A 16937-nucleotide genomic window follows, 5' to 3' on the forward strand; every position below is an offset into this window, starting at 1 on the left:
GGGATAAATATTGTCAGTAAAGCTTCAAATATGTTTCATTAGATATTTTTAAATGTCTGGGGAGATCTTTGCTAACATCTCCTAACTATAAATTATTATCACAAGAGCAAAATATTCTTCTGCAAAGACAGGATGATGCTGAAAAGTTTTACTTGTCTAATTAGAACTGTTTTAAATGTGAACTATACCAAGAAATATAAATTCTACGCCAAAAAACTTTAAAATCTGAAAGTCTTGTGTAAATTTTTTGGAAAAGTTTTCAGACCATATGCACATCATCTGCAAATATGTCAAAACAGGATCTGTCCTGCTTGTCTATTGTTGTTTTTCTAATCTTCCTTTCAGGTTAGGAATGATTTTACCCAACAAAAGTCTGAAGCTGAATAAAACCACTGCCTGGAATGCATTCCAATTCATCCCACACATTTTGGTGTCCAAATGTTCTAGAAATATCACCCTAGTTCTTAATATTCTTTTAATATCCCATTCTAGAGAATGCATTAGAAGTGTTGACAGTATTAATCTCAAATGGCTTTTCCATTTGGACTATGGTAAATACTAGGACACGGCACTTCTGGGGTTTTAGAATTTCTTAAAATATTTAGTGCGTATATTATATATTGACTGTTGCTTGGAAAAGGAACAGATTCTGCTGGTTCCACAGCAGCTGGCAACATAATAGCCATTATCATAAACCAAAGCTTACTTCTTAGTCAAGTTGGTTGACCTAGTGAGTAAAGTTAGTATTTGATAGGAAGGAAATATCCTAGGAAAAAACCTACTCCAGTGTCAGTGTTTTTCAGTATGTCTTATCTGAGAACTAAAAACGAACTAATTTCACACCTTGTTCTACCAAAACTGTAACAATGTTCTTGTAATTTCATGTAAATAAAATGTAAAGTTCTAGAAGATTACACATTTTTCATTTTTTTTAGCTTTATTGCCTAAAATTACTTATCTACTTGTACTGTTATTGTCCAAAGGTGAAGGTCTGTTTGGTGAGATAGTGAACATTTAGTTTTTCAAAGAATTCATATGTAAGCATTGAAATTCACAAGTCTAATATTGCTGTCTTCATATTTGCACTCATGCAGCAGCTTCTCACAAGCCATAGACTTCCAAATCTGCCTCCCATTTTTTAGCAATTTTATTTTCATTCAATAATACAGAGTAAATTCCATTTTTGTTACCTACCAATTTTCATTATAGTTCATGTACAGTTTGTGTATGCTCTAGCCTTCTCAAAAACATGATGCTGTTAGTCTAGTTCCCACTAGCATAACACATAACTTTCAGCTCTAGTTCCATCTTTTGGTCAAATGAGCCACAAACTACTAACATGGTACATGTACAAAGATGTATCCAAATACACATTTATATGGTGCTCATTCAAAATCTCAGCAGCAGGATGAAAGGAATACTGTTTTTTAGATTTTTATGGTTTTGGAAATCTTCTGTAATCAAACTCTGGTGTTTTTGATGTAACAATCTGCTAGCAACAAAAAGAGGTTTCTGAAATAATTAGGTTGTTCATAAGAGATCAGTCAACTTTAGGCAAATTATAATTTTACCGTGATAAAGGTGATATGCAATGGTATCCGCAAATCCTAAAGCATAGCTGCTTGTGATTTTATACAATACAATGCTTTTTTTCAGGAAAATTATTTCCAATAAGCAGGGACTCATCTGAATCTTTGTTGACTTGTGAAATTCCTATTCAAAGGAGCTTAAGATGAATTCAAAACCACCAGAAGATAAAACTAAATGTTATAGATATCAAAGCTTCCATATCTTCTGGCCTCCTGCTATGGAGAAATGTCGATAATATAAAACATAGAGAGGATATGCTAAAACCCAGAGACTAACCATACATGCAATACAACTTAAACCAGAAAAAGAAATATATGAAAATAAATATTGGCAGTTCTCTGGGAAACTTTCCTAAAGTATGCTTAATTACTTTTTAACGTATTTTGTTTTCTCCAGAGCACCTCCTGCTCTCAGTATGTGGTATTAACAGACTGTGGATCAAATTCAATTCAGTCACTCTTAATGGCTGCTTCTAATTGCTCTTTTATTTAAAAACGTGCACTCATTTTCCTCGTTATTTCAGAATTAAATTTAACTAGATGTCATTGTAAGCTTCAGCGCAAAAATGCTTCTATCCAGTTCTGATCTACTCTACATATTGTGCAAATAAACTAAAGGAGTAGTTTAAAAGCACAACCAAATTTGCCTAAATTATGGTATTTGGGGGAGTTGGAAGCGGAAAGTGGGTGACAACTGAAACAGCAAACATCCATAGTTAAATAATTTCATTAAATCATAAAAAACCTAAATTGTATTTTAAAAGCTATCTTATTTTGAAAAGAAATGAAATTAAGAATATGAACTGAAGTGAAACTTCATATTTTTCTCCATCTGTTAAGAAAATATTTTCTAAATGAAAAACTGAATCAATCATCTAAATGTACCTTAGGAAAAAATATCTAATGTTTGCCACAGTCTGGGTTCAACAGGAGGATATCTATCAATAGGTAAGTGAACAGAATATTTTATGCAACAGGTGAATTTATTTAATTGCACTTATTCTAATCATGTTTTTAAAGAGATAGCATGAGATAGTTACTTATATTGCAGTGACATTTTCTATAAATTAGGTGTTTATGAACATGTATTTTTCAATTATGACAGCTTTCAATTATAAGAGCTTCAATTTAAAAAATCACAGTCTAAAGATATCCTATACATTTATTGTTTTACTTCATAAATAGATAAAATAATTCACATGAATCCTCAGGGAGCAAAAGAAACATGGTCAGTGATATTCTGAAGGAAAAACATCAAGGAACCCTAGAAGAAAGCACATAGATTTATTCTTCAGGATAACTGCAGGTTTTGTTCCGAATTTTATTTTGGGAAAGGCAACTACAAAGGGTGTTCTGTGATGGCCTGCATCTTTAAAGCAATGACCAACCACTAAAAAAACCCCACCATTATCTCCTTCATTTACAACCTCTAACAACAGTACTTTGAGACTTTTGCAATGATCCTTTTTAAGTCAACTGTGATGCCAGAGAAAAAACTAAAAGCCAATACAATTACTGGACCTCAGAAAATTTACTGTTTAGTTCCTGTAAAAAAAATCGAATATAGTTTCTAACATAATGTCAATCACTGAACAGTATCAAGTCTGTTTGAGAACGATGTAATTACCATGAAATACAATGTACTTCATGCAGATCAACAAGCAGCATTCACTGTCAGCACACAATGCAGAAAAATCACAAATTCTTATTAAATTTTCAATCATTCCTCTTCACTAATAACTACCGTAGCTACAATATTTCCTGACAAATGAATTCCTAAGTAGAATACTTTAAATACTATTTTCTAGTCAGCATATGGTTTCCATACTAAGCTACTTAAATTGCACGTGACCAGAACCATTTGCCAGTATGGTTTGGTGCATCCTGTAAAGAAAAGGTGCCTGAAAAATATGATTATTGTCTGCAGTCTCACTGTGAACATATTGCACAAGATTACACATTGCAGCCAAGAGCTAACTGGCACATCTTGGCAAAGAAATGCAAGACCTGGGGGTCATTAGTAAATTAAGCATTTCTTTTTTAATTTCTTGCCTGGAACAATCCCTAGGGATTGAAAGCAGCTGAGCAAACCAAGCTCTTTGAAGGAGGGCTGAAGAGGGGTGAGGGCAGAAAGCACCTATGCTGACTTTAGTATTATCTTATAATTTCTTCTTGCTGGAGTGGTCACAGTGACCAGATATTGCCAGCCTTTGAACCTGTCAAATGACAGAAGAAAATATAAAGAAAAGGGAGCTTTATCCTCTCACGAAATCTTACATATATTTAATATATACCTGAACTTCATTACACAGGGTGAAAGCAAGCCCTGGCAAAAATCAGAAGTGGGTAGAAGGCTGTGTTGCTGAACTGGAAACAATGTAGTGCTGTTTCCCAAACTTGTAAATATGAAAACAATCATACAGGGTTTTTCTTGGTTTTGTTTTCCCTCCCAAATGGCTTTGAAGTTTTCTTGTGAAATGTGTTCTTTTATTATTAGCATGGCTATTTGATATCCCTATATACTTTATGTAACACTGAGATTTCAAGTTGGAATCATCTTACCCAGAGAAGCTATCAATTAATAACAACTGTGAAAAGACCCAATAATCTTTTTCTTTTTGACTTGGATTACATTTTAAAACATTCTAGCAGCTAACTGAAAGATGTTTTTACAGTCAAAGGAAAAAAGAATGTTGTGTGGCTTTTTTCTCAGTTGCTCCCCAGAATTAAAACTTCAGGAAAGACAAGATCCCAAATTCTCATGTAAGAAATAGCTAAGAATGCGGAGGAAAATGGTTAAATATATTATACTTCTAATACATTCACTTATTTATATTAAAATAGGTTAGTTTTACAGTAATATCAACATTTATGACAATTTTAAAGGAAAAAAAATACACATATGCTGGTACTGACTGTGCAAACATCTGTGATTGCAGAATCAACCAAATCACTTGTTTGAGCTACTCATTACAGTATGTAATGTCAGAGCCTGACATCAAGGAACCTCTATTAGCCCAATATTGTTCCCACATCCCATAGAGAAAGACCTTTAAATGTATTTTAATCAAAGACACAAAAAAAGTCTTAGATTTAAATCAAATTAACAATTAAAAACATTCTTTTCAACAATACAACTTTGAATTTCAGTTTCTATATTTACAAGCACAGCTAAAGAAGGCATTTTAAAAAAATGTATTTACCTTAAGATCTGAATTTACTGAACGCAAATCCTGCACTACCTTGCAGGAGGCTGCGACAGACTTCATTTAAGGAGTGAAGCTTAATCATATTACAAATATGACAGCAGTTTCAAACGATCTTATTAAGCGCATTTAGTATTAATAGGAAATTCTGTCAACAATGAAAGGGCATGCTATAGGCAACACATTATCCTACAGTTTATCAGAGCATTTCCATGGAGGATTAGTACGAAATGGCATTAAATCTTACATTTACAGTGATGAAATCCATTACCGATTTTAACCTGAATAACTCTGAAATTGCTGAGAAGTTGTGAACAAAAGTATAAAATGTCTTTTTGTAGTTCCTTGAACAAAACCATCAGCACCCCTGTCAGCTGCATTTGCAAACTCAGAGATCATTCTAGAAAAAGGTTTGCTAACCCACTTTGCTTCTAGGAGTCCCATTACTAACACAGCACAGCTTCTGGAAGTAGAACAGATATTCATGAGGCAGCTTTCCAGTGATAAACAGGATAAAACTAAGCATTGTTGCATATCAAGTTGAAGCTCACATTAGATAAAACAGAATATATGATCAAGCCCATAGGTTAGGAGAAAAAAAGTCCATTTTATTTTTCACAGGATAGCAGAAGACTGTTACTTGTTCCCGCAGTGCTGTAACTATCAGAGCTTGAGAGACAAGCTGACAAATCTGAAATCCTTGGATCAGAGACTGATTTTCAGAAAGATAGTCGGTAACAGAATTCAACCTATACCATGTATTTTATACTTTCTAATTCATAATAAAACCACTAGAAAATTCCAGTAGACTGCACACAATGTACAGGAGTACACAGAAATACAAATAGAAAATAGAACTACAAATCTAAAGCTGTACAAATACTATTTCTGGAGTGACACAAAAAAAGTAACTATCATAATAACAGAAATATACATCAAACGTCTAATGTTTTTCCTTTTTAAAGGTCAGGAAAAGCAAAACAAAAAAAGAAATCGTTTACTTTTTTTGTCAACTTTTTATTTCAGTTTACAATAGTTAACACTTAAGTTAACTCTAATATATAGGAATACTGATAAAATAACCTGAACGTAACATTTTTATATGTTGTTCACAATATAGTTCTCTGTAAATAGGCCTCTCCAAAACCTAGGTGTCTGTCTAAATCCCTCTCAATACTAAATTCCACAGCTCAGGATCCATTAAAACTGTAGGATCATTCTATACAGAACACATTTTTCTTCAACACATCAATTGTTAGGACCACACCATCTCATGAATTTTGTCTCTGACCTTTAAGCAGGTGTACTGAATAAAATATCCCATGAAAGAAATATAAAGAGCTTCATTCCATTCTCTGAGAGATAATTAGCAAATATTTTTCAAATGTAAAAAAATATAGTAATTATAAAACAAATAGGGAACTTCAATACGTTTGACATTTAATATAGCCTAATGTATTTGAATACATATCCTCATTTTATTTTTATAGTTTTTTTAATAGCATATCAAATAGTAGATATGTTATTAGTAAAACAAAAATAAAATGAGGATTTGCTCTGAAATAATTAAATGTCAAACAAATGATTACACATCAAATATTTGATGAATGTTCTCTAAAAATTAATTTCTAATAATTTAAAAACATTTGACAGATAATTAAGAGGATTAGTAAAATTGCTTTCAAATTTTAAAGGCCAGCAAAGAACCCAATGCTTTTAACTACTTTATTTCTCAGTTCTTCCTGTGTGTTCAAGTCACCTTCACTTACACTTGCTGTGTCTAGACTAGAACATGCGTGATTTGGGCATTACTTATTCTTGTAAGTCATAGATGGGATTTCAGATGTTTCTAAACATCTTCTTCATCCATTACAGTGAACACTGTACACGGAATACAAAATAAGGATTGTATTACATTATCAAGATTATTCTCTACCAGGTATTGCTAAATTTCACGTCAAATGAAATGGCAAGACTGAATGGCCTGCAGTCTGATATTTTGGGAACTGTGCCAATAAACATCCCTTTATACAAGATAGCTCTTGTCAGACAAACACGATATTATCATTATGAAGCTTAAATTAATCACTCTGCATCACACAGCATTGATATAATGCAGTTAGACTTCTGACAGAAATTTCATTTAGATGGTCTGGCGCTGGGAATTTAGTACTATATAAAATGAATTTCACTTATTAAGGAGATTAAAATTAGGCAATGATGATCAAAGAAATTAATTGTATACAGAAACTTTGACTTGACAGAATGTCTAATGAGGTTCTTCAGAGATCAAATTTGACCCATGGATAGTTCATATTTGTGCTGGTGATCATAAATATAAAATGCGATCATACTGATTAAAGGTACAGTTTGGAAATCAGAAGCACTCTGAAGGAAAGGTAAATGCTTGCAAGGACAGGTCAGTTCCATGGTGCCATTTGGCTCACCTACAGACTGATGTTTGACATATCTGGGAACAAAGAACCTAGGTCGTGTTTTGAGAATGGATTTTAGAAAGAACCCTGAAAAGTTCTTACAAGTCATGTGTTTTATCATGTTAATACTCAATTTATTGCATAAGATGTATCTGATTTACAGTATAAGGCATAATAACTGCTGTGCCAGGTCAGACAAAGTCAGTCTAGAGCAGCAGTCTCTCTGAACAGCAAACGCCTAAGGAAAAGTATGTATCAATGCTCTTCCCAGTATATTCTCATGGCAACTGTAAATTTTGTATTAGGAGACTTCCCGAGTAGCATGACCTATCCTTAATAACAATTTGCTATTATTTAAATGAATAAGAACTTTCACAGTGAAAAAAATTAATTTAGTGAAGAGATGAGATCCTACGTCTAGAGCAGTAGGCAGGCCAATTTAGACATAAAGAATGACACATATCAAGGCTATAAATGTGTTAGAAATCATTGCTGGAGCTCAAACAGAAATTCAGGCCTTGCTCAGTTCTTTATATCACATTATAAACATTTCACAACAGTTGGTCCTTCTTGTCCACAAAAAATATGAATCCATTTGTGTGTCTCTCCAGTGTTTCTACAACTCTGACTCGTTCAGTTCAGAACCACACTTCGCTACAATAACAATGTTTTTTTTCTGACAGTTTTAATGGTAGAAAACTGAAGAGTTATAATTCCTGGTGACAGTCACTTATGCCTACATATGTAGGCTCTATCTGTAGACCCATATGGTACTGAAGTTCTTACCTTAGCCAGTAAATCTCTCCAGTATTAGAATCACCAATGAAGGACAAAATTCCTACACTTTCAGGTTACCTAAACATAGATGTGTATTGCACATGCTTGAGATAGTGCAATTCCAGCCTCAGGTGTTTAATTCCAGGATGAGTTTATTGGACGGGAAGCAGAAAGTTATAGTGAAAAAAAATCTCTTTATATCCAGCTTGTGTCTTTATCTGTTACTTTGAAATCTTTAGAAATTTTAGAAAACACATGACTATAAAACTCTTTGGTAAGATGCACATACATTACAGCACAAAAAGGACATGGTCCTGTTGGAGCAGGTCCAGAGGAGGGCTACGAAGATGGCTCAGAGGGCTGGTGCACCTCTGCTATGAAGACAGGCTGAGAGAGTTGGGGTTGTTCGGCCTGGAGAAGAGAAGGCTCTGGGGAGACCTTATAGCAGACTTCCAGTATCTGCAGAGGGCCTACAGGAAAGCTGCAGAGGGACTTTCTACAAGGGCATCTTGTGATAGGATGAGGGGTAAGGGCTTCAAACTGGAAGAGGGTAGATTTAGATTAGATATCAGGAAGAAATTTTTCACCGTGAGGGTAGTGAGACACTGGAACAGGTTGCCCAGAGAAGATGTGGATCCCTGGAAGTGTTCAAGGCCAGGCTGGATGGGGCTTTGAGCAACCTGGTCTAGTGGGAGGTGTCCCTGCCTGTGGCAGGAGGGTTGGAACTTGATGATCTTTAAGGACCCTTCCAACCTAAACCATTCTATGATTCTATGATTACTGCTGTTATAGTGACTTCTGTTAGAAATATTTACTGCTAAGAAAGAAAAAGAAAATTTAGACTGAACAGTAATAGTTTTAATAACAAGCCCCTACATGCTGTAATCACTGAAATCTTTGGTGTACACATAAGTCTTAATATGTTAGCCTTAATTGCTCAGCAAAATGTTGCTAGCATATTACTCATTTTATGATTATTGATGATTGTTTATGCAGACTTGCTGCCTTGGCAGACTATATACCTTATTTGATTAGTATCCTTATTGTGATAACTATATATAAATTAAAATATGCCTCAAAATATATGCTTTAACATAATTATTTCAATACACAATGTGCATTTTTATTTTAAACAGCAACAAGTTTCCCATGAATAGAGAACAAGTATTAGATTTCCTTCATATCTTAAAAACTCCTTTTGTAGATATTTATCAGGTAGCAGAGACAGAACCAATGAAATATCTAGTTTTTCTGGTAAGTAAAAGTAAAATATCTTAACTGTATTTGTTGAATGCATCCTGAAAGAGAACAAACAGAAGTATGTAGGGAAAAGTGATCGGTGATGTTTTGCCACAGGCTTTGGTATGACTAGGCCTTCACTCTATTTTTATTCCCATTACTAATTTATTTATGTGGGTCAATGAAGAAGCCCTTAAGTACACTGGAGCATATAATTTGCATAATAATAACAACAATAACATTTTCCTCCAAGATCTAGGTCATATTTACATGCATAAGAAATAAAATAAAGTGAATTTGCTTTAATATAAAACATGCGCTGATCACTGGAAGAATGCAGTGAATTATACTGGCTCTTGATAGTCATTGTAAGACTCAGGGCAGCCACAAGAACATTATGTGAACTCTACTGGAGAACACAATTCTCTCTCATTCATTGCTATAGTCTTCACATCTCTTCCTTCTTATCAGTCTCTGGTTCTGAAACTGTTCTGTTATTAAGAGTCATACTTCTTGGTCTTGCTTTCAAAGAAAATCATCACCAGTTTCATTTGTAATTGCATTGGCCTCGTCTTTGTACTCTTCCTACGTACTAATTCTTAAGACCTTTTCAAATTCTACTGGGAAAGATTTCATAATTCCTCACGTTGCACTTTCACGCTTCAAGTTCTTTTGTAGTTTCCCAACATAAGAGTTCAAATTCCCTTGGGAATTTGCTTAGAATAACAAGTACATCTCACATGAACAAATATAGTGACAATATTTTATTCATGTTTTGTATTAATAGCATTTAAAGCTAAGCTTACAACTTAAATATTCATTTTCATTACCTCTCTCTCTCCCAATTTCTTTTCCACTTCTTGCATCATGATGCTAAGTCATCACTGCTTAAAGTGAAAATGAACTCCTCCCTAATTAAGCCATTTCTTCACTGTAAAAGCAGAGATGTTTTTTTACTTCATGGAAGCTTCCCAGGGGATTCCACCATGCAATTCTTTGAATAAGCCAAAGACTGCTGTTCTAAAGACTCTTGTCTTAACTCTTGCTGTTTACCATCACAGCATTCCTCTGAATACTGAATTACTGTAACCACACTTGCCATTCATGGCAACAGTTGCCTCCAGTCCTTCTTTGAGCCGCAAGCCAACTAGGGGCCTGGTTGGATTCAAAAGCTATCTCTAACGCAGCCTATGAACCTCCTGGGTTGCCTGAATAATGCTACCATCCCAGAAGATCTTTGAAATCTCCCATGAAAACGAAGGCCTGCCAGCAGCAGCACTTCTGCCAGTAGCTCTTACTAAGTCACCTCCACTACCTCCCCATGGACAGGTGGTCCATAACAGACCTAAACAACAACAACCCCATCTGTTCCTTCCTGCTCCAATCTTGAACCAGACAGGAGCTGCACATCTCCAGTTTCACTGTGGAGCTCTGCACAGCCAAAGATATAACTAACAGAGAGCACAACACCCTCTCCTCCTCTTCCCCCTCTGTCCTTTCCAATATAGTATAAGATATATTTCATCAGAGGTGTAATTGTGGCAATTGGTGGTTTAGGGACCTCCTGAACTGCAGATCACACGAAGACTACTGTCAAGTAGTACAAGTTGCACAAAATGCAATTTATTATCAGCTTTTGTTTAAAAAACTAAAAGTAACAGCACCATTTTCTCTTCCTTCCATTTACTCTTTCCTTTCCTCTATCCAATTCAGCAACTCTACGTATCCCTTCAGAACAAAACATATCTTCCCAGAAGTTCAAAACCACTTCATCTATTCCCATCTTGAACTGTCTTGTAAAAATATCAATTTTTACTGTGAACACTACCAACATAAATTATTCACTTACCTGTTTTTCAGCTTGTCCATAATCTGATCCTTGGGGTGATAAAAAGTGACAAATATGACCATTGTTTTTTGCTTTTTCTCGAAGACCCATAGCAGTTCGTACCGTGGCATTTCTAGCATGAACAAACACCATCACCTTAAGATAGAAAGAAACAGAGCTGATGAGAAATAGCAAAAGTCTTAATCAAATAATGAAAACACTTTAATTACAAAAAGTTCCCTATAGGAACAAAAAAAAAAAAATTATTACATCACATACTGATAAAAACTAATGTTGCTTTAGGGAAATTAAAGGTGATCCTGCCTATATTGTATTTAATGTTTTCGAAGAGCTTTTGAGAAGGTTGTCCTTTTCAATTCTTTAGTCTTTAAAAGATAGGGAACGATTGTTGGCAATAAATAGTTCATTTTCACAAAGTAAAGAGACTACCATTGATGTAAAGATTTGTGTTATTTCACACATCCTAAATGATCTGGAAAGCAAATAGTGAGGTGATAAGTGTCCTGATGGTACGACTTCACTATGCGAGACAGCTGAAACAAAAACTGACTATAAAGAACCCCAGGAGGATACTGCAGTCACAAACCACTGAACAATCAAAGAGAAGAATAAAATTAAGTACCAGCAAATGCAAAACACATATGGAGATACAAATTTTAAACTAACAGATATGATTATGGGTTTTAAACTGCATACTATCACTCAGTAAGACACCTTAGAAACACCGTGGACATTTCACTGAAAATATCAACTAAGAGTCGAGCACTAATCAAAAATTATTTGTACCCACGTACAGTAGGGTTTGGAAATACAGTTGGGTATTATCCAACCAACCAACCCCACTGTCACTTGATTATGCTTATTACCATCATGTATGGTATCTGAACTAAGAGACAGAAATGAGATGTTAATATTTATTCCTTTGGATATGTACATGAAGCAATTTAAGCTGATACTAAATTAAGATTCACTGCAAGGCACACTTAAGATTAAGCCCCCCCAATTGGTGTAGAAAGGGAAAAGTGATTAAACACCACTTAATTCCACCACTGAATGAATGTCTGTTAACCACATACTGCTAGGAAAGATACACTACAGAAAACACTCTATATTGTCCCCCTAAGCATTTTGTATTGCCGAGGGTTTGCTTAAATTGACCCACATATTTGGTCAGGTAAATCTGCACTTTAAACAAGTATGACAATGTCTGTGTTCTTAAAAGTCACATATGGAAAAGTTTGAGTGTCTGGCTCTTGAGTAAATGCCAAACACCGTTTTGCAATTCCATCTAATTTTAATTAAAAATGTTAAGACAGTTAAGAAACAGAGGAAATTCAGTATCAGGCATTAAGGTGGAATAGGAATGGTCTTTTAATCCAAGCAATTTTGAAACTCATGAATTAGGAAATGTAGAAACATTTGCAAATAAAAAAAAAAAAAGAAAAAAGAAAAAAGTCACATATGCACAAAGGAGTTTTATGATTTAAACACAAAATAGGTTTGTTGATTGGTTTTACATTGTAATTTAACCTGTTAGATTTTATTTTATTTCAGTCTTGCATTAGTTTTGAAATCAAATTTTGAAATTTGTATACCTTACATCTAAAATGGCAACTTTGAGAATGGTATTTACATAGCATTAATATTAATTAAGTTCAAACATATTAGACTAATATATTTCCACATGCTTTGACACAATATTGATAAATATCTTACTGATTTCTCCAGACCTTTTTAAAATTCCTAATCAAAGACCAAATGAAGTGTGGTCTGACTGAATTTTCTGGAGTGGGTGGGAGTTACATGGCTAAAAAGACAAAGCTAAAAGTGCAGCTGCAAGCAGGAATGCTTTTAAAGTTTAAAAGGTATACTAATAAAAACAGTCAAATAGCAAGCAAATTTGCACACAAGTGTGCATCTATAACCAATAAACCTCTTAATTAATGAAGGTATAATTCTTTATGGCTTCTTTAAACAAGCTACAGAAAAAAAAAAAAAAGTAGGTGTAACACTTTGGCAGCCTACATCTATTATAAAAAAAAAGGGGTTAAAAAGTTGTACTAGGAAATGAGAACAGGCAAAATCATAAGTCACTACAGTTACACAAAGTAGAGCATATAAAAGATCACAGTAGAAAAAAGGCCCTTAATTGAAGAATCTTCCTTTAAATTGTTATGTAAACGAACAGCAACTGCAATGCTTGTATAGAGCCCACCCCTGAAAATCTAAGTGTGAGGAAAATCCCTCTTAGTTCCAGTCATAATCAGGCAGAGACTTTAGGAACTGACACTCTGAAGTCAACTGTCACTGTGATGTCCTGGCCCTGCTAAGACAATGATAAGCAACACCAAAAAGATAAGGAAATAGTATTTGGGAGACCAAAAAAGAATTTGTTGTTATTTTTCAGGTTTCTTTCCTGCCCTTAATTCTACCTCACCTTGAAAGCAGATGTGATCCAATCTCTTTCATGGGATGAAACTCTGCTAAAAGCAGATGAAGCAGTAACATTCATATCTAACTTTTGCTAGTCATACAAAAATATTAGAAACTCAACTTAATATGAACTTCTGTAGGGAAATAATATCTAATAGCTGACACTTTGCTATAGAATATTACACAAACATATAAATGTAAGTATATTGTGTAACTACATCTAGGCCATTGAACATTTCTAAAATGACCACATAGCACTACTTCTGCAATACTTTTCTTTCAAACAACATACTTTAAAACACATCACAATAATCAGTACGTCTCAGTAGAAAAGAATCTGAACCCTTTTTCAAAGTCTAGTCCCTTGATTTTACTTGAAATGATGACAGACTTGAGGATTAATCTAAAAAACAACAAAAAATATTATGTAGCACTATGGAAGATTTACCAATGTAACAGTTGTATAGAACTGGGAACACCTGCAGTCACCTACTTGAGATGCTAGATAAGATGCATAAGAGCTCAAGAAATGCAGATATTAAAAGCACAGGTACAAAGGGTACTAGAGAAGACCAAGATGCCTTAAGAAATAATACCATAAAATAAAATAAATTGAAACTTTCTAGAAAAATTGAATTCTTGGCAGAAATAAAATTATACAGTCCAGGGTACTGGGCAGGGAATTGAAGACAACTGAAAAAAACCAAACTAGCCCTGGAGTTGCCAACCCTGACCAGAAGGACCTGGCTGGGCTTCCATGCAAAATATGTAGCAAATAAGACGGTGCTAAATTGGGAAGCCAATCTTCAACAAACACAGTCTGTATTTAATATTTCTTCTTACATCAAAACCTTACCTGCCACATTTTGTATGTGAAACAGACAATGCTCAATTAATGAATCAGGATCTAGTTTTCACCTTGTTTTATCTAGCATACTCTGATCAAACCCTACTCTCAAGAATTAGCAATTCCATAATGGGATTTGCTGTGAGGTTAATCATTACAAGAAGTCAGGATTACATAACACCAAGGAAAAATGTATACAACATTGTTTCCTCATATTCCCACCTTGCAAGTGAAACTAAGGTTAAGTGTATTCACTGAGTGTAAAACTTACGATGTGAGATCACACTGCCTACTATATATGACTTGATAAACTCAAAGCAAAACTCCTATTAACTCCATTGAAGCCATGAGCACCTAATACTCCTAATCATCAGATCAAAGCTTCCTATGTCATAATTCTCAAAATTTAGAAGCCCTGATTAGTAGGTACTGCTGAAGATTTTTATTTCAGCAGCTTGAAATAACATCTGACAGCAGCTTCTGTAACATCATGCAGCTTCATGAAGAAGCTACAGAAGCTTCATGCAGCTTCTGTAACATCCGACACAAACAGTCAGAGGCAGACAAAAATCTAAATTTTCAGTGCAGTGGTTTTTTGTCCTACATAACAGATCATCTCTTCTTTTTATACTATTCTCTATTGTATCCATCACACAACTTTCATCTTCTGGAATGAAGATGTGTTGTGACACAAAACTACTTTTTAAACATATTAAATCTCTTGCACTAAATGAACTAAAAGAAATAATGGTCCAACGCATAAAAAATCTCAGAATATCCACTGGTCAAAGAACATATCTGATTGATAGTCTCTTAACACTTTTTATATGGTGGCAGCTGCTGCTGCTTCTTCTTCTTACAGAACCATTGTATGACAATGTCTGACATCATAGCAATCATTCAGTCAGAAAGACATAAGACCTTATTATGCAAACAATAACTAAGAAATAAGCATCGTGTAACTGTCCTCTACTGAGAAGCCCTTCTACAGTTCTTATAGAAAGATAGCTAGTTTTCAGATGTGTAGCATGTTTTCTTCATGAAATTTATCTCCCACTGTTTTTAAACTAATAATGCAGATTTGAATTCACTGACTTTTAGGTATTCCATCATCACATATCAACAACTGATCAAAATTTTAAATTTAAACAATTGCACAAATTGCTGACAATAAAAAGAACTTCTCAGTGAGAGGGAGAGAGACAACAAGTCTCATTAAAAAAACTAATCAACTAATAAAGCTGTCTATTAAGTACGCAATCTTAAGGTTAATGTTTACTTGTAATCTCTGTACGTCATCAGATATGTTTGTAAAGAACCAGCCCTAGCTAAAAACTGACATATAACACCTTATTGAATGTTTTTCCCCCAATGAAGTTGGTAAGCATTTACCAAATAGGTTGGGAGACAGCAATATAGTCTTAGGAGTGTTAATTTAGCCTGTCCTAACTGCGTCAGGGAATATTATATTTCAGTAGCAAAATCTCTGTGCATTAAGTTATGCAAATAAGTTAGAAAAAGTAATTTAGAATAGAGAGAAGTGGTTCCACGGCTACAAGCTGTGTAATTAGATCTGTACTCTGCAGTTCAAAGCTAGCTCTGGTGTACATAGCCCTAGTGCTGAAAGCGTGTGCTGCTGCTCTCCTGAAACCAAAGCTTTTAAATGATAAAAATATACAAGAAAGGAGAAAGCAAATGTCTCTAGCTAGGTTACCTCCCCAGAATTTTCTTGAAGTATGAAAGAAATCAAATACTTTCACCAAAGACTTTGTTTAAAATTCACAACAGGAAGTGCTTGCGTTCCCCAAATGTTGGATATTCCAGGTTGCAATCCTTCTGAAATGTGTTAGTGCATCACCAAAGCACTGAAAACTGTGCTATTATTCAAAATGCCTACCAGAACTTTTCTCTTATTAGAGACATGGAACTAGGTGCTAGTAGGACTTAAATTTTCACTTAGAGGAGAAAGAAAAAAACCACACCACTTATAAATGTAACAAAAATGTCTAAAATTATTCATGAAAATTTATAATCAGGTACTTGAAATCCCTTGAAACGCCTTTCTTCTGCCTTGGACAGCAAAGATGCTCGCGCTAACTTTTCCTACTGGAAAAAGTGTCTTTCAAACTAACATTTCCTATGATAACTCCAAAATGGTGCACTCACCTTTTGGGGGAAGCACTCTGACTCTCATCTATCTTTCCATTTTGTTATTAGAGTGCAGGTCACTCAAATGCTTGAGTTCAGCATCTCTGTTTTACTTAACAACTCTCCCCGAGGACAGAAGGCCTAGGTTTTGCCACCCACTTTGCATCACATCTTTCAAAGAAATTAAGATGAAAGAATGAATTTATTTAATGCAATGTCGATATTAATTATGTAGTTTAGGGACAAGTATATCTACTTTATTTTAGCTTGAAGACATTGTTTAGCTTCACCCAGCTAAATCCTTATAATGTGTGCTTTTATGTGGTATCCAGTTCTTGACCCACATATTACTTCCACTGAAAATGACAGTTAGGGATATGGATCAACAGATCAATCTATCCAACCATTTTCTCC

At 34.5% G+C, this 16937-nt stretch overlaps 1 protein-coding gene across 2 annotated transcripts in view; it reads right to left on the reverse strand.

The window, feature by feature from the left end:
* The window catches only part of ASCC3 (activating signal cointegrator 1 complex subunit 3), a 252340-nt gene that overhangs the window by 123072 nt on the left and 112331 nt on the right, over positions 1-16937 (reverse strand). For both annotated transcript variants that reach the window (XM_074150229.1, XM_074150228.1), the window contains exon 13: positions 11096-11230. In XM_074150229.1, the coding sequence (XP_074006330.1) occupies positions 11096-11230 (135 nt within the window). The remainder of the gene's footprint in view (positions 1-11095; positions 11231-16937) is intronic.

The sequence above is a fragment of the Numenius arquata genome, chromosome 7, assembly GCF_964106895.1.
Source record: "Numenius arquata chromosome 7, bNumArq3.hap1.1, whole genome shotgun sequence".
NCBI lineage: Eukaryota > Metazoa > Chordata > Aves > Charadriiformes > Scolopacidae > Numenius > Numenius arquata.